At 36.4% G+C, this 28,000-nt stretch overlaps 1 protein-coding gene and 1 long non-coding RNA gene across 2 annotated transcripts in view; both read left to right on the forward strand.

Moving 5' to 3' along the window:
• LOC134746858 (uncharacterized) overlaps positions 1 to 28,000 on the forward strand; it is a 353,422-nt gene that overhangs the window by 252,456 nt on the left and 72,966 nt on the right. The gene's annotated exons all lie outside the window — the stretch shown is intronic.
• Positions 15,949 to 27,569, forward strand: LOC134746381 (U-Kazal-Dg21.2). The gene is made up of 5 exons (XM_063680750.1): positions 15,949 to 16,061; positions 24,767 to 24,910; positions 25,665 to 25,815; positions 27,088 to 27,149; positions 27,490 to 27,569. Exons 1-5 carry the CDS (start codon positions 15,995 to 15,997, stop codon positions 27,567 to 27,569), a joined length of 504 nt encoding a protein of 167 aa, XP_063536820.1. The 5' UTR covers positions 15,949 to 15,994.

Below are 28,000 nucleotides of genomic sequence, written 5' to 3' on the forward strand. Positions count from 1 at the left end.
TGCATAAGGAAGTATTTTGATGTGATTTCTAAGAAAATAACATGACATGAAAAATGTAAGTTTCTGTATTTATATCTAGTTAAGTGTTTCCGAAACTATGTTAACTAATAAATTAAGGTAATTCATTTGACTGCAAAAAACATACTTGAATTTATTAGTCAAGTGAGCGTGTGGGGAGCATTGAGCACTAATTATAGAGGGAAGTTTGGGCATGCCCAATGCTCCCCGCCTCTTCTGTTTGTTTTGGCAATCGGTGAAAATCGGCAATCATCCGTCTATCACTTTGTTAGCCAAATTGAAGAAGTTTGTCACTATTAAACATGGCTACGTAATAAATTTACGTTTCCACAGCTTAAATATATATCAAGGTGACAAACATTTAAACCAAATTTTCAAACCCAATGATATGGAGCAAACGGGGAAGATCTTAGTATACTTTAGATAAGCCTTTCTTGGTAACATCGAATCTTAGATCCATTTTATTACTTAAAAAAGATTACTGAGTATTGAGTACTAGATCTTTAGTATCTGTTTTTTTTCCCTTACTTATAGTTAATTGCTGTTAATTTCTGGTCGATTTGATTGCAAGTTTTATGGTTATATATTACTTAATATTCAATGGGGAAGGCGGCTGAAAGCTAATTGTAGATGGCGCCACTAGAGTTTGAGACAACTCGACCAACTCGTTGTATGAAATTTATAACTGAAAAAATACTATTTGTATTTAGGTTTTCTTTTATACATTATTTTTAGTTCTTAGGTATTTTTTTAAGTATTGTGTAAGATTTAATTTGAAGATGTAATAATCTGTAATTATTGTAAAATGAACCATGAAATAAAACTATGAAAACGGATTTGTATTTAATAAACCAATGTTTAATAAAACTTCATAATTATTAAACATAAGTATTAAACTTAGTATCTGAGGCCAAAAAACTGTCGGATAAAGTTTCAAAGCCATTCAAATAAAAAAGTTTTGTTTTGACAGGAGCATGTAGGTTATTTTTATGTACGTAATAATCGTCTGTTTAACGCGGTAAAATGGATCCTCATGAAAAATATGGACGTCTGACTGTAACACAGTTAAAAGCACTTTTACGGGAACGCAAGGCATCCGTAAAAGGGAAAAAACCGGCCAAGTGCGAGTCGGACTCGCGCACCGAGGGTTCCGTACTTTTTAGTATTTGTTGTTATAGCGGCAACAGAAATACATCATCTGTGAAAATTTCAACTGTCTATCACGGTTCATGAGATACAGCCTGATGACAGACAGACAGACGGACAGCGGAGTCTTAGTAATAGGGTCCCGTTTTTACCCTTTGGGCACGGAACCCTAAAAAAGACCTCATAGAAAGGTTAAGTATATTTGGCTATGTACTGTTTTCACTCAAAAATATTATGCTTAAAATATCAAGGAAAATGTACAATATCAACATTTAAAATTGATTTCCTGTTTATTTCAGGTTAATATATTACGATCCAAATAAAAAGTGTTTTGTTCATTTTCTGTCAAACGACGCCCAAAGTAATCTTTTTTCTTATTCAAAGAAAAAATGTGGGGCCAAACTAATGTCATGTCACAAACTCTAGTGGCGCCACCTAGTAGCAAAGTTTGGCAGCCGCCTTCCCCATTAATTTAATATATAAAGACGCACGCATTTAACACAGTGCCCAAACCACCCGACCACAGAGCGACTGCTTATAGGTAGATTAGGTACATATAAGTGTTATACTACTCTACTACTACTTCGTATAATGCAATGCAATATGCAACAAAAAGTGGACTAAATGCTCCCCTACCTCCCCCACCCATTACTTACTTACCTATAGATCGTATTTTAATATTTGTTTTTGTTAGATAGCCCCGGAATAATAATGTATTCATTGAACACATTTTAATTGTCCAAAAACGTGTTTCACCTCTTGTAATAAATACATGGAGTGGAGGTACCCTTGGGATGGCATAAATACTCGTACATCTCAATTATAAAACTATTATCCATAACGACCTTTTAATTTTCTCTATTCGTGCTTGTCATTTTATTAATAATTCATTTGCGTTTTTTTTCTTTACTTTTTAGGGTTCCGTACCTCAAAAGGAAAAATCGGAACCCTTATAGGATCACTCGTGCGTCTGTCTGTCTGTCTGTCTGTCCGTCTGTCACAGCTTATTTTCTCCGAAACTACTGGACCAATTAAGTTGAAATTTAGTACACATATGTAAGTTTGTGACCCAAAGATGTACATGTAACGTAAACAAATTAATTTTAAACACGGGGGCCACTTTTGGGGGGTAAATGAGAATATTAAAAAATAAAGTTTGTCAAACTATATCGTGTTACATATCGAATGAAAGAGCTCATTGTGAAAATCTCAAATATATTATTTTTCTAATTCTAAGATAAATAGTTTAGAAGTTATTCAAGAAAATAGGCAAAAAATTGCCATTCCCCCCCTTTATCTCCGAAACTACTGGGTCAAAAATTTTGAAAAAAATACACAAAATAGATACCTATGTGACCTATAGATCACCGGAAAACCTATTAAAAATTTGCAGTTAAGCGTGAGTCGGACTTAATTACTCAGTTTTTGATCCGACCCCTACGGGTTTTTTAAAGACATTTCACATAAAAAAATACATTGTTTAAATTGTGTAATCTACGGAACCCTTGGAACACTTGGCCGGTTTTTTATTATAGGCAAATGTAACGAGTAAGTTTAATAGGTAGTAGGTTTAATACTTAATATTATTGATTCGAAATCATCTAGCGTATCATCGTTATCATAACTAATAATATTTATTTATTATATCTAGACATTAAGAAAACTCACAGCCTTAACCATTGAAGATGGGACCTCAAAATTAGGACCATACATTATATTTTTGACCTAAATATTGTAGAGCCCTGCTAAAAAGGGAATTTTAATCAATCAGCACCTTGGTGATAGAAATGGGATGAAAGATTTAAACGACAACGTGCACAAATAAAATTATTCAACGTCGTCAAGCATACATTCTAGAAACTCAAGCACACTCCTCCCTATATTCCTGACACTTTTTACTTGAAAAGGTGGCACTAGCCGAGATTAACCGGGCCGTAAAGCGACACTTCCTTTTACGCTCCGAGTGCTTCCGAGGCGTCTGATAAATATTCAGGAAGACTACAATAGCACAGCTATATCTGCACTGGCATCCCATTCAACTGGCGACTGAGGACTTGTAAAAGCAGAGTACATTTTTAGAAAGTAATCTATGTTCAAGGTAAACTCGCGCCTCGTGCAGAAAATTGAATATGTGTCAATGCACATGCAGCTAGTTTGCATTAACCTGAGGCCACATTCTTGAAGGTCGTATGTTTAGTCTAGACTTCTATGATGAAAGAGTAATAATAATTAGGTAGTCAAATGCCATTCAAGAACAACAGAAAAACAATATACGACCTCTTTGGATGTTACGCTTACCGGCTCATGTCTTGAACGGTACACTATCACTATTAGTGTGGAAACCCAGACGACATACAACATTAGACTTATATTAATCGAGAAATGCATCTGTCATTTTTACCTATACTATGGTAAAAGTCTCGCGATGCTCTGACTACGGATGCGAATCGCATACATGTTGGATTCTGATAGGAAAGTTGGCAGCCGAGTTCCATTATACTCATTGGAATCCATTTCCATTAAAAGATTTAGGTATTTTACAGCTGGGTATACTTACACCAACTTCTCAGTTTTTCATTTTCAATTCATGTAGCGTCCACATGCCACACTCATTGCTGGGCCAGCGCGCGCTATTACGTTCGAAATGTGTGTTAAAGGATAAAGCAAGTTGGATGTGAAAGCACTGGAATATGACCTACTTGTGTCATAATATATAATCATGTTTACATTTTTCGAGTTTTAAATCGGATTAAGTAATAAAGTATGAAAACGCTCTTCCTTTAAGGGTGTGCCCTTAGCCTTAAGGTTAAATAAATAAAAAATACGATAAGTAAGCAATTGAATGAGTTTACGATAGGGTTGTTATACGTGGTGGGCAGATTTATTAATGTTGCCATAGGACAATTGGTCACAATGTTGGGTATATTTATTTTATTCCTATCATGAAGTAACGTAAACAATTAAACTATTAATTTAATTCCAATACAAAAATCGATTTCATTCGAGGCATAAAAAGCCATGGGCCCAATGCGTTAGAAGTGGCGAAATCGAAAAGCGAATTATCAAAGTATGAAATTGCTATTTACTGATTAGAATTTGGCCGCCAAAAGTTATCCATAATTAACATCAAAGGAGACATTAATATAAAATATATAGGTACCTACAAATTTATAATTTGCGTTGTGTGATCTTTCATTTTCGCAGTGAAATTATGTAGCAACCCCTCAGAATGTTTGTTTTGGTATTTTATTTCAGCTTGTTTGATCGAATGCCGTTCAGGTAAAGTTATGAATATACTAAGATTACTTAGCGCCACTTGCACCATCCCACTAACACGGGGTTAATCGGTGAAACCGTTAACCCAGTGTCAAATTGTACTGGTATTAGTCTGGTAACCATGGTAACTTCAGGTTTAACCAGGGATGGCCCCTTAGCTATTAAAAACAATATTCGACCTGTAAAAAATATAATATATTTGTAATTGTCAAAACCGAAATCAAATACGCTACAATTTAATATACGTAAGGGCTTTGTATATCTTGGGTTGATAACCAGTGCCGGTGGTTGTACCACCGAGATACGCCGCAGAGCTGGCACGGCTAATGTGCTATGGCTAACCTCGACAAGATCTGGAAGAACAGAGGTATTCGACGTGCAACTAAAGTGCATGTGGTCGCGATCCTCGGCAATGAGAAAACAAGAAAGAAGATACGTCTCAGCAAGAAAAACCGTTAAAAGGAAGCCATAGCAGTCCACTAAGTCTAGCAAATTTCAAGGATTTTGGAGTTCTGTTATGTTAAGCCATGGAAATCATGAGAAAATGGAGAGTTACAGATCGGATCGTAGGTCATTGGGACCAGGTAACCCCTTACTGTAGGTTACTAGGGAAATCAAGTTATTATACCTATACCTATCCTATATTATTCATTTACAAGTCCTATTTTACTCATAGCCTATTCAAAACTATACTTAGTTCACTGGGCATTAACCTGGATTGATCAAATTTTCAAGAAAAACCACAAATTAATGATTTTTCTTAAGAAACCTGAAAGTCAAGGTCACGGCGATTTCACGCCGAAAACACGCCGCCGCCGCCAACTTTTTGGCAATCGCCGCCGCCGATCATTTTTTAATCGGCGCACACGTCTAGTAAGGTCATCATTCGGGTTTTACGAATTTGACAGCCAATGCCAACGGTAATATATCAACAGAGAAGTTGACGGCGCTTCCAGTGTATTTACTACAAAAACGTCTTTAAAACAACATTGATTTGAGCAATACTTTTTATTTATTTACAGTACATATGGTGCTACTTTCTCGCACTAGTGCGTCAAATAGCACTTTTCGTGCATATGTCGAAAGTTTAAAGGGCCATAATTATCTACTGTAAAACGTTGTACGATACACATGCGAATAGGTAATTCGCAACTCGTCAATTTATCGCCACTCGTTTCGAATTTCCTCTTCTCCGCACTTGTATCGTAAATAACTATTAAGCTATTTTCTTGACGTCATTACGAGGAAGGTTGTAAGTAATTGACGTAGCAATATAAATATTTTGCAACATCTTGGGCCCCTTACTGGACCTTTAGACGTGACATAAAAAAACGCTTTAAAAGGGTAAAGGGTTCAAGTGGACTTCAAATAAACGTCGGGTCATACTGAAGACTATTTCCGATTTTAAAAGTATGTTCTTGATCTGATATTGATGTAGTATTTGGGCAAGTAAAATAAAAAAGAAAAACCGGCCAAGTGCGAGTCGGACTCGCACACCGAGGGTTCCGTACTTTTTAGTATTTGTTGTTATAGCGGCAACAGAAACACATCATCTGTGAAAATTTCAACTGTCTAGCTATCACGGTTCATGATATACAGCCTGGTGACAGGCAGACAGACGGATAGACGGACAGCGGAGTCTTATAAGACTATTACTATAGTAATAGCATGTAATAGGGTCCCGTTTTTACCCTTTGGGTACGGAACTCTAAAAACGGTGAAACGAGTTGTCGTCAAGCTCACTATACTTATTAACCTATCGAATGAGCTGATGCCTTTACTGAATGAGCTGATGCCTTTACTGATACTGGAAAAACGATATGTAAACATACTGCATACCTATACGAGGCCTGGACGTTAGTGAGATGACGATAATTCATTGCTGGTGTCCTACTTTGTTACCTACGTATAACATGAGTTAAACCTGATTATCCATCTGGTTACTTGGGCTTCATAGTCGCCTCCAACCTCCCCTTATAGCGACCCCTTTCCGCACACTAAGTTTACCTTAAGTTCATATGATGAGTGGATACACTTTCTCGTAGCTACAATGTGTTCTATAATTCTAAATTACTAATATCTTGGGACGAAACCCTTCGTATAATTATGATTGAACTTCACTTACATTAGCCATGAACAATTCCCTCGGATCACTGTTGACACTGAATACTGATATCACAATGAATGTTAGTCACAATCTACAATAGACACCTCATTATTCTAATAACACCATAAGAAACTCCTTGAATAGATCCTAAAGCAAATATCACTCTTCCCGTCTTTGTTCGCACCCCACATCCTTTTCTTACTGTCGTTCGCGCGTATACCCTCTTGTTTTACCCTTAAAAATCACAACAACCTAGAAGCGGTTATTTAACTTAAACGTGACTACGAGCGCCATCTACTCCATGACGTTGGCAGCTATTAGCCGATTCGCGATTTCGACCTCAAAAGCGTGAAAACTCAAGAAAGAACTATCGTTTTTGAATCCATTTATCCTTCGATAACCCCTTTTTCCAAAATACTTCTATATAATTATAGTCCGTTATGCTAACTTTGCACCGCTTTGAATAGAACAATAGTGTCATTATAAGCGTCATATTTTCATAGAAATTTGACCACATTTTGTCATTACAAATAACATGCAAAGTTAGCTTGGTCCAGCTTTAAATAATTAAGTATATTGTTGTTTGTGTGATCGTTTCATTGTGTATTAGGATTAGTCTTCGCTCGCAATATTGTGGTCTCAAACAGTGCAGCACTCACTTAAATCAAATCAAGGTCATAATGTTCAAAACTGGAGTAGGCTTTCGGCTTTTGAGTACGTGTGAATATTTAAGTCTCTGAATTTAAATGGATTTTTAGGCCCTTTTTCTGGAGAGTTAAAATTAAAGTGCTGATGTAAATTTGTAAAATTATGGGCCTTAAATTTTGAATAAATAATTATGTAGGTATTTCCTTACTTGGCCCGTCTTTGTCCGAATAGTAAAAGCTTTTTTACGTTGTGTGCCCAAAGAGGTGGGGCTAGCAACTTTCAAAATTAACTTAGACTTAAAAATTGCATGGGCACATTATAAATAAATATATTCACACACACAGATTTTCTCCTTTTTATGTTTCTTAGAGTTCCGTACCCAAAGGGTAAAAACGGGACCCTATTACTAAGACTCCACTGTCAGTCCGTCTGTCTGTCTGTCCGTCTATCTCCAGGATGTATCTCATGAACCGTGAGAGCTAGACAGTTGAAATTTTACAGATGATGTATTTCTGTTGCCGCTATAACAACAAATACTAAAAACAGAATAAAATAAATGTTTAAGTGGGGCTCAAACACAACAAACATGATTTTTTTCCCGTTTTTTGCGTAATGCTACGGAACCCTTGGTGCGCGAGTCCGACTCGCACTTGGCCGGTTTTTTGTTACAAAATGACCATTTTTCCTTGGTTTTACCTGAAGGCAAGTAACGTCATGGCTTAATATGCATATCCCTGATCTAGCTTACCAGATTATACCTATTCAGCCTTAAATTGACCATTATGCTATCATAAATTTCTATTAACTTATTTGCCAAATCATCTGCCGTGCGAATAATGTCAAATATTGTCGTTCAATCGAAAATAAAATATAAACAGACGCTCCTGAGGATGTCAATTGTATGAATACTGCATGAGATTAGCTACACAGGTGTCAGAGGAGGCTTTTTATTTGCGAAACTTACGCCCCGGAGGCAGAATACATCAATATAAATAAGGGGCGGTATTCGCACTTCTCAAATAGATCTCAATTTGATTTACAGTTGTTCAGAATAAGATTAATAATTAGATGCATGATTTTTTGCATAACTTTTTAATAAATTGAAATAGATGTGTCATGCTGTATAAAAGTAATAAATGTGATTTTGGATAGCTGCATATTGAGCCACGGACCATCAAATATACGATGCATATATACATCATTATGCATTTAAGGGTTAAGTATTTTATCTACGGACATATCGTTAGTGCTCTGACGTGATGAAATGCGTTCAGAAACCGTAGGAAATGTCCAGCATTATTACAACCAATTTTACTATGAGAACTTTCTTATCTGTGGTAGTAGGTAAAATCTGTACTATAATGTTATTACATTATAGATTTTTGTAAGGTTATTAGTTTACATTTTTAACAGCTGTCGGCACTCAAGTGGGTGGGCAAATTCTAGTATCCATAGATCCATAGATATTAAAACAGTTATCGATACAAAACGTCAATTCAGTATATTTTTTTTTAATATAAACCGCCCGACATTTGATCTTCAGTGATATGAGAACAGGGACTTCATTCGTATCGTCTATAATTTTAAAAAAATCGTCTTGACGGAGGATTGAATTGCCGCCATTATTGTTGTCATTTGTTTGTTCGTTTTTTGCTGTAAAGCGAGGTTTAGACTAGCAAGAACTTGCATGCAATTTACGTTACATTGCCGACTACTGAGGTAAACTGCATTCAAAAGTTTGATCAGATACTGTTACTGTTCAAATTTATTTTTTATTGCATTATTTTAATATCTACAGACTACCTATAGATATTTTACAGGTAGCACTAGTAGCAATGCAGGTCATTTCCCTACGGCTTCTGAGTACTCTTAAATCTATGATAATTATGTGTGTAGATAACGTAGTGTATGCAACTGTACATAATCGTGTGATTCTATTATGAAACTCGCTGACGCTCATTTCATAAAACCACACTTGTGCTTTAGGACCTCTCATTATGTATCAGTTGCATAAACTACTATTATAAACACGGTTTGCCGATTTAATAACATTCTCGCGTTATTATAATATAGACAGATTTACTGACAATTAACATGTACATAAAACAGAAATATACATATACAGAGATAATTTTTGTTTCGAGTTGTTACTCCTTCTCATTGATCCTTAAAAAAACTGCTATCAGTTAATGTTTTTAAATTTTCATTTATATTTGACATCGCTCATAGTATCCCACTGGAACCAATATATTATACTAAGTAATAGTCCTGGCGAGACGCACTGCGAACGTTTCAAGATGAGATCAAATTGTAATGTTCGAATGCTGCTCAAAGATCATGTTTAACAGGTATTTTCAATATGTATACATCCAATATTTACAGTCTATTCCCTTGAAATGTTCGTATATAGATAAATTGTGTGCAAGTTATTGATTTCCATTTGTTTGCATACCACTTGTATAATTCTTGGGAAAAATCGTATTCTCCATGTAGTGATAAGCTTAGTCCAATTAGTGCTAAGTATGTTTGTAAGTTTTGTAACCCATAACTTGCATGTTTGGTTTAACTGTCAATGTAAGTTGGTTAATAAACAAACCTGGGATAACACGGGGCACATTCTAGGGATTTGATATCGATAAAAATGATGTCTTTATATTCTTATATGTAGTGTCATTTTCCCTGTAAAAGTGGATATGATAGTGAATTATAAACAGAATGGACAGAAAATATGTAACATAGTACTTAATATTTAAAAAAAAATGAATATTTAGGTAGCACAAGTAAAAAAAATCGATACTTTAAACTTTTTTGCAATTAGGAGTATGTTTTCTCTTTAAACCAATTGTAGTCATATCCATATTACGTATATTGTTCGAAACTATTTTGAAGTATTTTGCATTCGTCGCCGCCCATGAGTCATTTTAATAAACAAAAACAAAATTTTGACTGTATTCTGCAGTAAACACCAACAAAGACTACCCTTTTAGCTTTGTAGCATTTCAATACAGTCGAAAATAAACTTTTGTATTCACTAAAAGGGTTATGAAATGGTGAAGGTGAATAAGGAAATAAAGTAACTTTGAAAGGATAACAGAAAGAGCAAACCCAATCAACTAATTCGCAATTCATTTCTCTCGGCTATGTTGTATTGTGATCGTACCTATTTACTACCTACTATGAAGTACTCTAGAATCTAGATCCTAAAAACAGTGGAAGTAGTGAAATTTGCAGGTCTTGTTAAGAAAGTCGTCTGTCAAAATCGATGCTACACAGCTAAAAGAAGGTGGAATTCACTCCCTTCCATCGTAGCGCCATCTGTGAAGTCCGACAAATACTTTCTAGCTTCAGATTTCTCTTGCTGCAAAAGTCAATAAATCCAGGCATCAAAATTTTTATAATTCCTGCAGTTAGCATTACTGTCAGCTTCAGCTTCCTTATGTTAACCTAAGACCCCGGCGGCCTAGCCAAGGTGATAATCGCTTGCGCTTCGCCAGCGAATCGCTTTGTGTCTCTCTATCACTCTTCCATGTTAGTGTGACAGTGACAGTTGCGTTTCGTTCGCTACGGAGTCTACGGGGTCAGGGTCTACATTTTTGTACGTATTCCACATTATTGATTTTGACTGTAAGTAGCTAAGGGTTCCAAATTCAAAAACAAAACATCTACTTCTGGGTCTCAGGTTTGCCTTTAACGTCACTTTTTCTTTAGTGTATGATATCTATTTCTGTTTAGTTTATAGCAATAAAGATGTTGGAATGTTTAAGTATTTTGGCGGCGTTTATACTTTGCCACAGTATTTTGTTATTATACTAGGACAAATTCGGAGGCAAAGAATATGATTCTCGTTTTCTTGCAATACGTTGAAGTTCAGAAAAAATAAACCTATGCACGTTTTTAAGATGATGATGTGATATTTATTAATCATATCAATAATTGGAGAATGATAATTTAAGAATTTCTGAATAAATATACTGAAACATATGTATGTATCCTTAAATGTCACAAAATACCATTTTGAGTACAGACAAAGGTTTTTTACTGAAGATGTTCCTAATTAGGAACAATACCATAATTATGTTGCTTTGTTACATATATTTAGTTACTTTGAAGTGCTGACTCGAAATGTTTTTAGCATTTTCAGTTTTTAATTTCGCGGTTTGTATTTCATTAAAACATACATACATATGGACTCGTCACAATTAGACTTCAAACATAGTGAATTTCAGACTTCAGAATAAGGTAAAATAGGGGTTGGAAACATTTACCACATTCAACGCAATCTACTTTTGTTTTGTTTATGTAATTTAAGAATATATTCTACAATTTAATGGGATGCGGTACTACAAGCTAATCCTATAAAAAAAAACTTATACTGGACTGGACGTGCTCAGAAATACGAGTTCCACTATAGTAAGTAGGTAGATACATTACCTAAAACCTATAAACCAAAACTATTTATTTTTTGAAAAGAGGATAAATGCAGAATGGATTTTTTTACAAAATCAGATTTTCTAAATGTCTACCTTCGCTGTGTATGCACTCCTCGAACCTTTTCCGCATATTCTGGTATTTATATAAAAAAATACGCCTTGCGGTACTAAATGAACAGCCTTTGGTTAAATATGCCTAAATAGCTTATGCAAGCTGCTGTGCTGTTTTGCGATCCATTGTCACTTTGATAAGATTGATATCCGCAACACTCACGAAACTAAAACACTCCCTAGCGTGACGTAGCGTCTTCCTCGCACCGCGTTCGGAAATTATTTTAATTTGAAATCGGGAATCTGCTGGATATTCTGTACTTTACTACGAATTACCTTTTTACACATCTCATAATTCTAGAATTCTAGGTAGCTTTTAACTAGCTGCCTAGCTAGACACAGACAGTTGTCTTAAGTTCCATTCCCATTACATCTCTACTTGTGTGAAATAATTAAATATTTAACAAGTCTTGTGATAAAGAGGTCTGGACTCTGGAGTATGCTTTCTCGGACCCAAGAATAAGTAATTGTAATTTAGACGATGTAGTGAAACCTTAATGTAATGTGGTCTGAGAGACGCAATGCATTTGTAAGTATGTTTTACTTTACAACTTCAGAAACAAATCATTTTAACTTGTGTTTTTTTTAGTAGCCTAGAGGTCCAGGGTGCTAACAGGGTGAAGACACACATACAATAGCATTTTTTCTGAAGATATCTGGGGGCACGGCAGTGTCCCCGCCAAGTCTAGCAAAACAAAGAGGCACGGCCGTACCATCCTTTTCTCGAAGCCATTCAGACCATTTTCGACGTCTTGTAATTTTGTGCTGGCTAAAGCTAGAGCCCTGAATTTTCAGTGACATATAGGGCACGATATAATTTGAACTTGTAGTTTAAGAATTATTGCACGTCAAAGTTCCTTATTTTTGTCACTGACTCACTCACTCACCGATCATCATAATTCTAAGGTACTTGTAGCCAACCAACAAGCTTCAAATTTTAACCATAAGTAGTTTTTAGCTTAACAAGCCATAAAAAACCTAAAAATATTGCACTATCAGTCACGTTTTAAAGATTTAGGAACAGCATAAGTAAGTTTGTAGTCCCATACGAATATATGCTATAACAAAGTTACTTTTGCAGCTCCAACAAATAGTAGGTAAAGTAAAGGTCTAAGATGTACGATGTGAGTATGTATAAAGATGTGTACAGTATGAGTATGGTATGGCTATGAGTATGGTAAGGATATGAATATGGTATAGGTTCATACCATACATATGGCACCCATGTGCGAATATGGTGTGGGATGGGGACTTGGATATGAGTATTGTATGAATAGCCATACATCTTGGTATAGCCATGCGTATTGTACAGGTATGAGTACGAGTATAATGTGGGAAGAGTATGAGTATGAGCTTTGAGAAAACTGGTAGCTGACGTACAAGAACTACCTAGTACCCAAAAAGAAGGACTGCCTACAAAAAGAGATGAGATCCCATCAAAAACATCACATGTAAAAAGATGCCAGTCTCGCAACGCAATACTTCTACTACAAAAAAGTTTAGAGATGTAATGTGATACCAAGTCGGTTATTTTAGTCAGTGCCAGGGGGTGTTAAAACCGCATAAATATTAGATATCTTTAATTTTTAATACATATAATGACTTGGCAATCGCACATAATGCTTTACTCGTACCGTACTCCTAAATATGTGTTGAGCATTCTCAAGCTGCATGTGATTAACGTTATGTTCAATTAGAATTATTTTTAATAGTTGACGATGATCCTTATGTCATTATGCAGCCGTGCGATGGCCAAGTCATTATACGTACTAAAAATTAAAGATCTAATATTGATGCGGTTTTAACACCCCCTGGCACTGACTAAAATAACCGACTTGGTATCACATTACATCTCTAAACTTTTTTGTAGTAGAAGTATTGCGTTGCGAGATTGGCATCTTTTTACATGTGATGTTTTTGATGGGATATGTATTTATAGGAAAACATCCTTAACTTCAAACTTTTACTCGACGAATTTTTCTCAGTCCAAAAATTCGACAAATTTATCAAGTTATGTTAAAAATGCAAAAATATACTCGTACACTTACAATTCCGAAATTGACTAACGATCCTGCAAAACCATATTTTGGTCATAACTCAAAAGGTGACTGTTATGATCACGAATTATAAAACATAAAATAATGGCAAAACGAAAAATAAAAGATTAATAAACAAAAGAATCAAAATATGATATTTCTGATAACAACGATTATATATCAGACTGTATGTGGCAGATACAAACTACTATTGATATGCACAATAAATTTAAACAATGGCTGACCAGCTAGCTCGAGATACAATACACATGCAAATACAATCGGACACCTATCCTAACTGTATACGATAATATGTGAACCGAGGACCCGAGGGGACGTCTAACTGATTTAGGTAGGGTTCGAAATGGATCACATCTGTGATTGATCGCTAGTATACCATATAAGATGTTAAGGTGTCATTCGGATGACAACTGCAGCAGCGTCAACGCCGCAGCAGTAATGCCGCAAATGTAAAAAACAAATTAAATTAAAGGTGATATTCTGATGGCAACTACAGCTACTCCACTTCTGCGACATTACTGCTGCGGTGTTGATGCCGCCGCACTCCATTCTTGGAATCTTCATATCCGTCCATTTAAGGAAATTGGCAGATACAGTATAACCAGCTTCCGCACAAAGGCCGCAGCAGTAAGGTCGGAACAGTAATGCAGCTGCAATTGCCACTCGAATGTAACCTTAATGCAACTGCAGGTTCCATCCGAATATATATGTCACCATTGTCACCTAAATATACTAAAAAAGTAAAAAAGAAAATATTATAAAAATCCTCAAGGCAAACGAACACAAACATGTACAGATATGATGGTAGGCGATAGAATAGTCATAAATATGGTGATAGATTAGGCGAAGAAGACTACGAGTAGAAAGTCTTGAAATGAAATGATACGTATGTCTCAAGTTGTTGCAAGTCCGATTGTAGTAGGATGTTAACTTCATTCTAAAGTAAGTAGGTAAATAAGTAAGTCAAGCAAATTGTAAGTCAGAAATCAAAAAATATTTTAAAATAATTTAAAAAATGTAAAATTATTACCTAAATTAATTAAGCCCCGAATTTTTTCCTCTTCATAATTCCTTCAAATTCCATTGTCTGTGTTATTTTCTTTAAACTTACTGCACAATATGATGTTATCAAGACAGATTTCCCACAATGCCTCTACTTATAATTGAATTCGTATTCAGACTAAGCCTCCATTATTTTCCTTTTAAAGGTATTTTTCGCGAGAGGAACGTTTTGTTGAAAATTGACTCGGAAGTTTAATGCAAAATTAATGATCTGTGCTTAGGTGGAAATCACTTATTTGAATGAAAATGCTATTAGTCAATGTTTCATTCTTACAAACGCTTCTTCCGTGCTTTCAGATAAATTATACAGGATGAAAATACACCGTGCACAAATTTGAACACGTAGGTAAGTTTTAAAACTTTTTTTACAAAATACATTTGCAATACATATTGGCTTCTGTTGCAAAAAGTTAGTTGTATGTCGTACCTATTCCTGCAATGCGGAACCCTAAACAAGAGCAAAAAACAAGAGCAGAGTCATACTTTCTTTGTAATTCGAATGATCGAACTTCAAACAGCAATGCGAACATTTGTGTCGCTTAATTTCAAACTCGGGTAAATCCATTCGACCCTCTCAGCAAATATCTACCCTATTACCTTTTCTTAATACCAAAATCGCATAATCTGACAGATAGATTTACCCGAGTTTGAAGTTAAGCGACTCATTGCAAACTGTATAAAAATCAGTGTAGGTGATGTAGGTGTCTCAGAATGAGACCTTAACGTTTTTTTGTGTATTTCAAACACTGAACTAAAATACCAACGGAGAATATAGTTTAGAAATTATTACCTATAATTGTATTAATTTTACTCGTATTTCTCTACAGCCTTAGAGAAGGTATCTTAACTTACCTATCGGCTTCAGATTAACATCAATTGTGGGTATGTTACTACTTACAACCCATATAAAGCAAAAATCTTGTATTCACAGTAAAAGAAAATACAGCTATATTCAAAGTAGTGACGACATTTTAGTAATCATCCAGTTGTAAAAAAATCTATTAACGTTTTTTAATTGTCAGCAGAAAAGTGGGTTAGCTTCGATGTAGCCTCTTAAATAAATCAATTTTCAAGCAAGTTTATTTTAATTGGAAAAGGGTCGTTAATCTCTCAGCTGTTGTTATCGAGTTTCACTTCTGATGAGATTTCTGGATTGTGCTGTAACAATGATAACATTGAGATTTGCTTTAACTATTATATTTTTGGGTAAGTTTTTGCTGCACACTTTCTTGTCTTGTCTTTTTCAAAATGTCATTAAACATTAAAACTACAGTCATTTCATAACAAAACGTATTACCTAACTTAAAAAAATTCTCCTTTACTGATTATACAAAAATGCAATCCTTTATAAAAAATATGAACAATATTACGAAGTATTGTCTTCGGTTACCGCGATAGTTACTCATGAAATAAAACTATGAAAACGGATTATATTGCGTATATTAAATTTATAATACATCCCGACGTTTCAAACCCTTTACAGCATTCGTGGTCAACGGGTGACTGAGGAACTGGACTGAGGAAGGACTGAGGTTTTTTTTTATCGCGTATATATATATACATTTACTTGAAAATAGTTGTATTGTATAACTAGCCTTATGAACCGATTTTGCATGTCCAACCAGCCTTAAAGTTTATAGTCTATGATGGTTCATTATTTTTAGTATGTGGGTATTTTTGCATTTTGTAGTTTTTCCTCAGTCACCCGTTGACCACGAACGCTGTAAAGGGTTCGAAACGTCGGGATGTATTATACATTCAATATACGCGATATAATCCGTTTTCATAGTTTTATTTCAATATTATGAAGTATTTTTTTTGTCAATGTATTATTAGGCCATCCTGTATAGGATAGGGACAGCAGCGGCGTTACTTTTGTAGCGTTAACGCAGGTGATGTCACTGTGAATTTCCTAGAAAAAATGCCTTGCTATCGTTGGCGCATTGCAGTCGCGATTAGAATGTATCAACGTGTTTTTTTTTTTTTACTAGCCTAATTTAGTGTCCCACTGCTGGGCAAAGGCCTCCCCTCGTTTCCTCCACTCGACCCTGTCGTTTGTAGTGTCCCGCCAATTCGGATAAAATGCGTCTAAGTCGTCCCGCCATCTCCTTTTCGGCCTGCCTGCACCCCGGCCAGCACCATCTATGGTGTTCCGTGGGTCCCACTCGGTAACCATTTTGGCCCACCTTTCAGGGTGCATGCGGCAGACATGCCCAGCCCAGTCCCACTTAAGCTTAGCGGTCTGGACACCTACATCTACAACTCGAGTTCTGGAGCGCAGTTCCGTGTTTCTGATAATATGGGGGTGTAAGGGGTCCAAATTCCATCTCACGGATCCCAAGCCAACCTCCCCTGCTCGTGGTCACCCTGCTAAATAACGAACGAGGCTCTGGCGACCCACCAACCCGCACCGGACCAGCGTGGTGGGCTTACGGTCCATATCCCCCTCATGAAGTACGACTCCCCGTTACGGCCCCGAGTGCCCGGCAAAAGGGGTGCTAAGAATCCCCGGGCGGAGATTTCCCACAAAATTAATACAACGACCCTGGCAAGAAAAACGGATTCCGATACGCTTAATGTTTTAACCTACAATGTTCGTACCTTGTTAAAGGAAGAGCGTCTCATTGAATTAGAACATGCTTTGAAAGAAGTTAAGTGGGACGTTGTAGGTTTGTCAGAAGTTCGACGAAACGGCGAACAAACAATAGAGCGCGAAGACAATGTATTCTACCACTTTGGAACAGCCGGCGGACTGTACGGGGTTGGCTTTCTCGTTAAGAAAAAGTGGAAGAACAACATTGTAGAATTTTTAGGCTATTCCGAAAGGGTGGCTGTGTTGAAATTAAGTATATCCCAAAATCACACTCTCACTCTAATCCAGGCCTACGCACCGACATGTTCGCATAGCGATGACGAGATAGAAGAGTATTACGACCTCCTGAACAAAGCTTGCGATGAAAACCGAGGAACATGGACTATGGTCCTCGGTGATTTCAACGCCAAAGTCGGAGTAAGGACTGAATTGGATAACACTGACATACTTGGACCACACGGCCTTGGTAGCAGAAATGATCGTGGCGCTAGGCTTATTCAATTCGCCTTTGGACAAAGCATGAGCATTAGTAATACCTTCTTTCCCAAAAAACCTCAACGTCGCTGGACCTGGATCGCACCACATGGAAACGTCAAAAACGAAATTGATTATATTCTTTCATCCGATAGGACTTTAATAACAAACGTATCCACTATCAACAAATTCAAATTTAGTTCTGACCATAGACCAGTAAGAGCACAATTGAAATTCAATATCAAAATTCATCGCAAACAGCTATATCTGAAAAAGATAAGACGATTAAACAAAGACACGCTCATTTCTAATCACGATAAATTCAACATAGAGTTACGAAACAGTTTCGATGCATTTAATAATAACACAAATACTCAACCCGATGTACAAATACAATATGATACCATTATAAACAGTATTAAATCAGCCAGCAACAAAATAAAACCAATCCGGAAAAATAACAATAAACTAACAAAGGACACGTTGCAGTTGATAGAGGACCGAGAACACTACAAACATAACAGGGAACAATATAATACCATAGATAGACAGGTAAAAAGAAGTATCAGGGACGATATACGGAATTTCAACACGAAACTCGTTGAAATAGCATTAACCACACATTCATCTCTTAGAACAGCCAAGCAAGGTATAAATAAAGTTAAACCCTGGATAACCAGCCTTCGAGATGAAAACGGGAAAAAATGCAGCAGTAGGGACCAAATTACAGACATATGCACTAAATATTATAAAAATCTTTATTCCTCTGACATTTTATTATCACCATCCAATAATAGTAATTCCTGTCCAGATAATATACCCCATATAACCGGTGGTGAAGTCAATGCTGCTCTCAAGAGCATGAAGTACCAGAAGAGCCCTGGGGACGACGGTGTCACAACCGAAGCACTTAAAACAGGAAAAACGACCTTGTTACCATATTTAACAAATTTTTTCAACTCAATTTTGTATAGCGGTAAAATACCTCCTAAATTATGCCACTCAAATATAGTACTTCTGCACAAGAAAGGCGATAAGTCTGATATAAACAATTACAGGCCCATTAGTCTTACCTCCCATATCTACAAACTGTTTATAAAGGTCATAGAAAATAGAATTGCCCCACTGCTAGATAAACATCAGCCACCCGAGCAAGCCGGTTTCCGGCCTAGTTTCTCCACAACCGACCACCTCCATACTTTAAATCAATTAATAGAAAAGTCCAACGAGTTCAGCGTGCCTCTATACCTTGGTTTTGTAGATTATAGCAAAGCATTCGACAGCGTCAAACACTCCGCTATATTTTCCGCCATGCAGAATCAGGGTGTAGACCCGACATACGTTGGACTCGTTGGAACAATTTATAATAACAGCACAGCCAACATTAAATTACACGCACCTGGTCCTATATTTAAAATAGAGAAAGGCGTTAAACAGGGCGACCCGCTGTCTCCTAAACTGTTCACCAGTTGCCTAGAGGAGATATTCAAAAAGCTGGCGGTCTCGTGGGAAGGATTGGGCATTGTCGTCGGTAATAAACGGTTAACTAACCTGCGTTTTGCCGACGACATCGTCCTTTTCTCCCACACGGCATCTCAACTACAACACATGCTACAAGATCTCAGCACAGCGAGCCTTGAGGTTGGACTCACAATGAACAGAGCGAAAACTCAGTTGATGACCAATGGAGCAAAACACAGGGTCACGGTAGATGGGCAGGATATACAGTATGTTGATGAGTACATTTACTTGGGCCAGATAGCCTCCTTCGAAAACAGGCAAACCATAGAGGTCAATAGACGTATTGACAACGCCTGGAAGAGCTTCTGGTCCATGAAGGCGCTATTGAAGGGCGACCTTCCCCTGTGTCTCAAGCGCAAACTCATCGACATGTGTATCCTGCCTATCCTAACCTACGGTGCTCAAACATGGTCATTAACTGAGGCGTTAAAGTCCAAACTCAAGGTTTGCCAGCGAGCGATGGAGCGCAGTATACTAGGTGTTCGCAGAACTGATAGATCAACGTGTATTGATGAGAAAAAGTTTATTGAGAAAGAGTTTTGGTTTGTACAGGAAAAATGATTGTGTATTTATTTAGTTTAAGGTGGTTCGATTTTCATACAAAATTCAATCTGCTTTAATTAAGACACTACACACTATTACTACAGAAATATTTGCTCATTTATCTACTTTCGAATATTCGTTTGCGCTAAATTAATAGAAAAACTTTGTTTCATACAGAAATCATACATAAATCAACGTAATTTTTTCATCAATTTTACGTATGTGTGTGTCACAAATGTCGTGTACAAATACGTTGCGTGCGGCGTTGCCACTCTATGACGTTGGCGACGTTGCCTGGCCGACCTGGCAGGATTTGCAGTGCCGTCATGTTTAGTGCATTTTTATTTGACAGTGTTGACACTGACACATAGGGTCATGTTTATTATGACATCAATTTGTTTGTATAAAGTGAAAATGATAGCAACGTCTAAATCAAGTTACAAAAATCATCGGTGTTCTGGTCCGCGAAAATCCAGAAAAATTCAGACTCAATTGAAGCGGAATTCATGATGGTGAAGTTTCGTCAGGTAGGTACAGTTTCATTCCTTCATTGTACATTGTAATTTTCTCGTGCCGATCTTTTTAGAAAATAATTCTCACTTCTTCCGTAATGGTAGATATAAGCAGTGAACAATACCTATATAATGTAATTATTACTGTTTTGGTTGCCGAATAGTCAATGTGTCACTAACTCTAGGTTTTTTTAGGTATTGTGCAAAATGAAGAGGCATTCTTGGAAATAAAATGTTTTCCTTCATTAGCCAGAAAAAATCAGGACATACTGCAATAAAGTAAAGTAAAACATTTCCTGGGGATGAAAATTATGGAATTTTGTCTATGAATGAAAAACACAATTATTACTAGGTAAGTAAATGATAACTTTATTAGAATCCATATTGTTGCATCATCTTTCTTCCTATAACATTAGAGATTTTGTGCTATCATGATATTATTTTTCTTTCAGGTACAGGGACAACTACGGATAACAAATATGAAAAAATGTTATTTCATTTGTTGTGTGAATCCATCTACACCAACAAGACATCCACTGCTGGACATAGGCCTCCCCAGGGATCTCCACAACGACTGGTCTTGCAAGACCGGCCAAAATATCGAGAAATAAATAATATAAATAAACATGATAAATATCCCGTTTTCTATAATAGTTATAATTAGAAGGCCATGTTACTCACTGTACCTACTTGAATCCAAAAAAAAATATATAAAAAAAGTTTTAATTTTATTTTACAATTACTACTTTATTATTAGTACATTACGATACAAGTGCGAAAAGTAGGAAATTGGCAACGAGTGGCGATAAATTGAAACACGACCGAAGGAAGTGTTTTAATCGACACGAGTTGCGAATTACCTTTCCGCACGTGTATTGTACAACGTTTTACAGTACATAATTATGGCCCTTTACATTTTCGACATATGCACGTATTGTACTAATTATCGCACTAGGGCGGTAACGTATATGTAGCACCATATGTACTAAAAAGTATTTTACAGTACATATGGTGCAACTTTCTCGCCCTAGTGCGTAAAGAGCACTTTTCATGCATATGTCGAAAGTTTAAAGGGCCATATGTACTGTAAAACGTTGTACGATACACGTGCGAATAGGTAATTCGCCACTCGTGTCGATTTAAAACACTCTCTGCGGTCGTGTTTTAATCTGTCGCCACTCTTTTCGAATTTTCTCTTTTCCGCACTTGTATCGTAAATAACTATTTCAAACTGCAAGGGTACGATGATAGATCTCAATTCAATATAATTTTGCAACATTTGGCATTATTAGGTTATAAATTGTATGGAGATGAAATCTATCATCGTACCCTTCCAGTTTGAAAAATACTATAGAGGTTGGGCAGTAGGGGATTGCTTTACTTGTAGAACTATATTTAGCGCTTTAAAAAAATACTGATACCTGACACTTACAAACCTGGACTTCCTTGGGCTAGTGCTACTAAGAATCGTCAGTATTCTCCATCCTTTCTGAGTTGGAAGAACCCAAAAAGGTGAGTTTTGTGAAAGTCAGGTTTTCAATATATGTGGCGTTTTCAACCAAACGGGTACCTACACCTACTTATTGTTGTCATATTTCCATAAAGCTTCAAAATGAAATCAACCTAATCGACAACCGACAATGTGGTACCTTTTAGTTCAAAACGTCACATATTTTTATAAAACGTTGTAAACTAATTTATTAATAATACTGAATATCTGGGAGAAAAAGAAAACATAAGTAAAAACTCAAAAATGCTCGTTTTCCCAGAGATAAGACCTAGCTAGATCGAACCCCTTACAGCAAATTTCATCGAAATCGTTAGAGCCGTTTCCGATATCACTGAAATATATTTCGGTTATATCGGAATCGGACAAGAATTCGAAGACTAAAAGGTATAAGAAACATAACACAAAAAGGACAAAAAAAAGTACCCCTGACGTACCAGTCTCGAACCCGAATCCTCTTGCACGTATTTCCACGAGCATACCGCAACGCCATTGCAGCATACTTACACTGCATGAAATTGTCTACTACAAGCATCACGGAAACACTGTTTGCATGTGTGAGTAATAGTAGGAAATAGCATGACAGAAACACTCTGTCGACTTTAAAAGTGTTTTTTGCACTAATGAAGTATTCAATGTTTATTATAATAGTTCAATTTTATGTAAAGAGTGCGCTAAACATACTTTTAAGTATACAGATACCAACACTATTCCACAAAAAAATAAAACCTGAAAATTTGCGAAAGTGACGCCATCTAGCGGGGTTTAAGCTTTGGGTAACCTAGTCGAACCACCTTAAGGAGTAACAACAGCTGCTAAAAAAACATTATGCAGACTTACCATAAAACAAATTACAGGAACTCACAGATAGAAATGGAATAAATAATATAACTAACTTTGCGCGCAGTTTCACACAAGGCTATCGCGATAAATACATAAAAATTATATACAAAAAATATATGACATCTGATATCTCAATTGTCCACAAACGTTAGTTAAAAAACCAGCCAAGTACGAGTCGGACTTGGGCACGATGGATTCCGTACCACTACGCAAAAAACGGAAAAAAATCACATTTGTTATATGGGAGCCCCACTTAAATATTTATTTTCGTAACAGAAATACATCATCTGTGAAAATTTCAACTGTCTATCACAGTTCATGAGATAAAGCCTGCCCGCGCAGCATGGTTTCCCCTATCACTAAGTCCGTCACTTTCGCACTCACATACTTGTTAGAACGTGACAGGCATGGTGATAAGCGTACCGTGCTACGACTCCTGGTGACAGACGGACAGACGGACGGACGGACAGACAGACAGACAGACAGACGGACGGACGGACGGACAGTCAGACAGACAGACAGACAGACAGACAGACAACCAGACAGACAGACACAGACAGACAGACAGACAGACAGACAGACAGACGGACAGTGGAGTCTTAGTAATAGGGTCCTAATAGTAGTAGTAGGGTAGTCATAGTAATAGGGTCTTATACCCTACGGGTACGGGGGTACGGAACCCTAAAAAGAGATCCCAAATTCACTAACATAATCCAGGACATCTACTCGATTATTTAAAACCCTATCGTAATGAGTATTGATATTTGTACATGTATCTCGAACTTACATTGGTGCTGGTATGATACAGAAATATCAAAAATAAAACAAAAACCAACAAAATTTTTAAGTTCGATTTGGCTTCCAGGGCAACTATTGAATATTTTGCATAGCACAATGTGATATGCATTGTTGTCTTAGCCGGCAAATAAATCCGTTGCGATGCTTCCCGGTCACGATTTGTGGTTTAAATAGGTACTGTATAGTAGAGTGGACTACGTCACTCTGGACTCTGGAGCAGCCTTGAAATTATATTGATCTGATATCGATTTGAATAAGGTACTTTTTTATACCATCAAAATTTAAAACACGAACGTTATGCACGCTGAAGTGCATTTCCAATTTCATGTCAGTCATTATTTTTTAAACTGTAGCCGCTCTTGGTCACTGCCCATTATCTGAAGAAAAATATATGGCTTAATATTATTCAGGCAAGTAAAATATTAAACAGGAACTTTCATTGGGCATATAATAATATAATTTGGCTGTGTATTAATATTTTAGCCCCAAATATCAACATCATAAAAAAACCGGCAGCAAATTCAAGCCACCAAAAAAATTAATAATGAATTTAAAATGATAGTCTAAAATAATAATTGGCACCTAAAAGCAGTAAAGGCAAAGCGTACGATTTTTAATATTTGTTGTCATACAGTTTTAACACTTAAGTAATCATATCGAGCACATCGTTTCAGGTTTAGGTAGTATTTATATTGCGGAAGCAGCATTTAACAATGGTTGATTTTTTATAAATCTGCTGTTTATGTAAACGGGTAATAACGCAAACATCAATATTTGTGCGGGTATACGCTAACTGTAAGCCTTAGCATCAAATATATGTATATGTAAGAGTCAACTAATTATGTACTATCAAAAACCAATTCTTACGTCACTCCGACTATAAAATACTTGGAGCAGCTCAACATATCTTAGCCTATTAAGTATGTATTTGAGTTGCTAATACATTTTACGTATCTAATTAATGTGTTACTTCGTTTTCTTCAATAAGTCATTATCTGAAACTCAGAAGTGAACTTTAATTAAGCGCATTAATGTTAATAAAAATCCCAGATATTTTAAGATCTCGACGAACAAAAACAGACAAATCATCAAAATCCCTGTAGGCAGCATTGTGTTACAGCAAAACCATCGCACAGCGTTTCGTGCGACACCAAATGCCCGGAAGAAACGGAAGCAGTTTGCGGCTTTGACGCGCTCGGGAAAGCCTACAAATTGTTCCCCGGCAAGTGTGCAATGCAACGCTATATTTCTTGCGAAAAAGTTGGTATGTATTCCGACGACGAGTATTTTCCAATGCTGTTATATTGGAAAATACGAGGGTTTTTGGTATTGCGGTGGGGAATTTGCATCTAAATATTTACATCGCTTTTAAAGATGCTTACAAAAAGACTCTTTGGGCACTCAAATATATTTTGTACACGCACTTTCACGCCTCCTTTAAAATAAAGTGTTTGTTTATATGTTTCTTGTTACTTCCATTTTATTTGTACCATGAGATGCATCATAATTCAACAAGAATTTGACAGTAGGTACACGAATTATAATAATATATGTAGAAAGAGAATGTTTTGCGTTTTCAACCAAGACATTAACCTAAAAACCCTCACATTTCCGTAAATGAAGAAAGTTTAATGAAAACCCGAATTTTAATCGTGCACTGAATATTAATGAAGCCATGCAGACATTTTAGCAGGGTTTAGCCAAAATTGTCACAAACTACACTTCTTTGAATGTAATGAAATGCTTTAATCTATTTATCTTCTATCTACTACATATATAAATGCGTGTACATCCTGACTGACTCATAAACGCAGAGCCGAAAATACTTTACGGGTTAGATATATAATGTGTCCAATGTAAAAAATTATTTACCAAAGTTAAAAAGGGCAAGAAGTTTTATATGCGGTACAAGTTTTATTGTAAGTTAGGATCGTGAAATTTCGTAAAAAGGTACTTTATTAAAATAAATATTTTAGCCTAGTTTGTGTAAGATAAAACAAGTATCTTTTTTTTTTCAGAATTAGTTACAACTCCAATAATGTACTGTATCAAGAATGAACGTAGGATGAGCCAACGCAGACACTACATGGATCAATCTTGTCCAGTATTTTGTCCGCAACATTATCGGCCTGTGTGCGGCATGTCCAAGATGCGGGCCTATGAATATAAGTAGGTATATTCCTCCTATAAATCTAATCCTCCAAGAAAATGTCTAAGATACGAATACTTCTGCCCTCATAGGTAGTATTTGATACTGATTTATTTGTAAAGCATTATGCTATACAGGTTGATCAATCCAAATGGGTCAGTATGGAGAAGTCAGAAACTATGAGAAATAGCGAAATCTGTTCTTATTTAGGAACCATGGCGTCGATTTTAGATTTAATAATAATGACATTCGATTTTTTTTAACTCATACATAACCGGGAATAGAACCTGGTCAATATTATTTATCTAGTTTTTACGAAAACGACTGCCATCTGACCTTCCAACCCAGAGGGGAAACTAGGCCTTATTGGGATTAGTCCGGTTTCCTCACGATGTTTTCCTTCATCGAAAAGCGACTGGTAAATATCAAATAAATTTCGTACGAAAAACTCATTGGTACGAAGCCGGGGTTTGAACCCGCGACCTCCAGATTGCAACTCGCACGCCCTTACCGCTAGGCCACCAGCACTTTGAAAAAAAAAACTGAATGGCATTATTATTAAATCTCAAATCGAAGCCATGGTTCCTAAGAACAGATGTCGCTTTCTCTCATAGTTTCTGACTTCTCCCTACTGACTCATTTGGATTGATCACCCTGTATAAATTATACAAACCTAAAGAAAGTGCACATAGGTTGAATATTTATTAGGCTATAGAGGTTTATTTAACCAAAATTAGGCTATTCTTTTTACACGTGCTTGGCTGGCCACAGTTATTCAATCCATCCATGTAGCTGTCTTTTACATGGCTTCGTGATAAATCTCCAAGTAATTTACGAGTTATCGCCCGGAAAAAATTACTGTAATTCCTACCGCACCCGGTCTATTACAAGTTTTGTATTTACCCTTATTATAGTGCTCGATACATTCATGGATAAAAAACTATTTATAACAGAAGTCTTATGCGAGCTTTCGAAATCTTCATATAAGTTTTAAAGGTTCAACATATCTCGTACAACTTATCATTTACAAGTACCTAAAGGTGATGTTCGGTTGCCAACTGCAGCTGCATTACTGTCGCGGCATTATCGCCGCTGTATCTATAGGTTTCATTGATAAAATGAGTAACCTTCGCCGCCACATCACTGTCGCGATTATGACGTTGACATCCGAATGTCACCATAAGGATATGTATTGATTGGACTACTCTTAGCTTACTTATGTGACGTGCCAACAAAGCACCTTTTATGAAAGATAATATGTTTTTTATGTTAAAATAATTTTCCCAAATTAGGTCCTTTACTAATGGCTGCCAGTTGGACATGATAAACTGCCGAGGACAAGACGAGTATTCTGGTAATATAGTTACTAACATGCATTAAAAAACATTTTTAAACCTTAATTAACTCGACTACAATTTATATGATGACAACGCATGCACCTGTGCTTTACTATGCTTCCAGATTTGCGCTTTGTCAACCTACCTACTGTTTATGTACTAATTGAAGCTTTAACAACTGTAGGCTTAGCACAGGACCGCAGCGACAGTATCTCGCCCGCGACTACCCGTCTTTTTCTAACTGTATTAATTAGAAAGGGACGTGTAGTATATCTAATAAGCTAAGCCTACTGTGTACGTCCAATATAGTATTTAATTATAACTACGAGTATTTAATTTTTGTATGCCCTCTTTCAGGTTACATGGAAGTCCCGTTATCTTTTTGTCCGCGTCACATGCACAGGAACATTTACAAGGACATGATTATAGCCAATTAAATAAATATGTTGTTTGCCTAAAAGACAGGATGTACTTCCTATGTTCCTCATATACTATTAGTTTACGATAGCTCATGAGATACTCGTAGCATTCTATTAGTTATTTTCGATACAAGTGCGGAAAAGAAGAAATTCGAAACGAGTGGCGATAAATTAAAACACGACCGCAGGGAGTGTTTTAAATCGACACGAGTTGCGAATTACCTATTCGCACGTGTATGGAACAACGTTTTACAGTACATATGGCCCTTTAAACTTTCGACATATGCACAAAAAGTGCACTTTACGCACTAGTGCGAGAAAGTAGCACCATATGTACTGTAAAGTAATTAGCAATAGATAAATAAATATTTGCGAATCATACACAGATCAACCTAAACCTAAGATCACAATTTTGCGGTGAGTTTTCGTGTAACATACGAACAAGTTAT

This window comes from Cydia strobilella, chromosome 13 (genome assembly GCF_947568885.1).
Source record: "Cydia strobilella chromosome 13, ilCydStro3.1, whole genome shotgun sequence".
Lineage (NCBI taxonomy): Eukaryota > Metazoa > Arthropoda > Insecta > Lepidoptera > Tortricidae > Cydia > Cydia strobilella.

Bases quoted from the DNA above. Each gene is read 5' to 3' on its own strand.
- LOC134746381 (XM_063680750.1), top strand. From the start codon at position 15,995: ATGAGATTTCTGGATTGTGCTGTAACAATGATAACATTGAGATTTGCT. The intron at 16,062-24,766 runs GTAAGTTTTTGC...ATTGTGTTACAG, and splicing joins TTTAACTATTATATTTTTGG to CAAAACCATCGCACAGCGTT. The intron at 27,150-27,489 runs GTAATATAGTTA...GCCCTCTTTCAG, and splicing joins AGGACAAGACGAGTATTCTG to GTTACATGGAAGTCCCGTTA.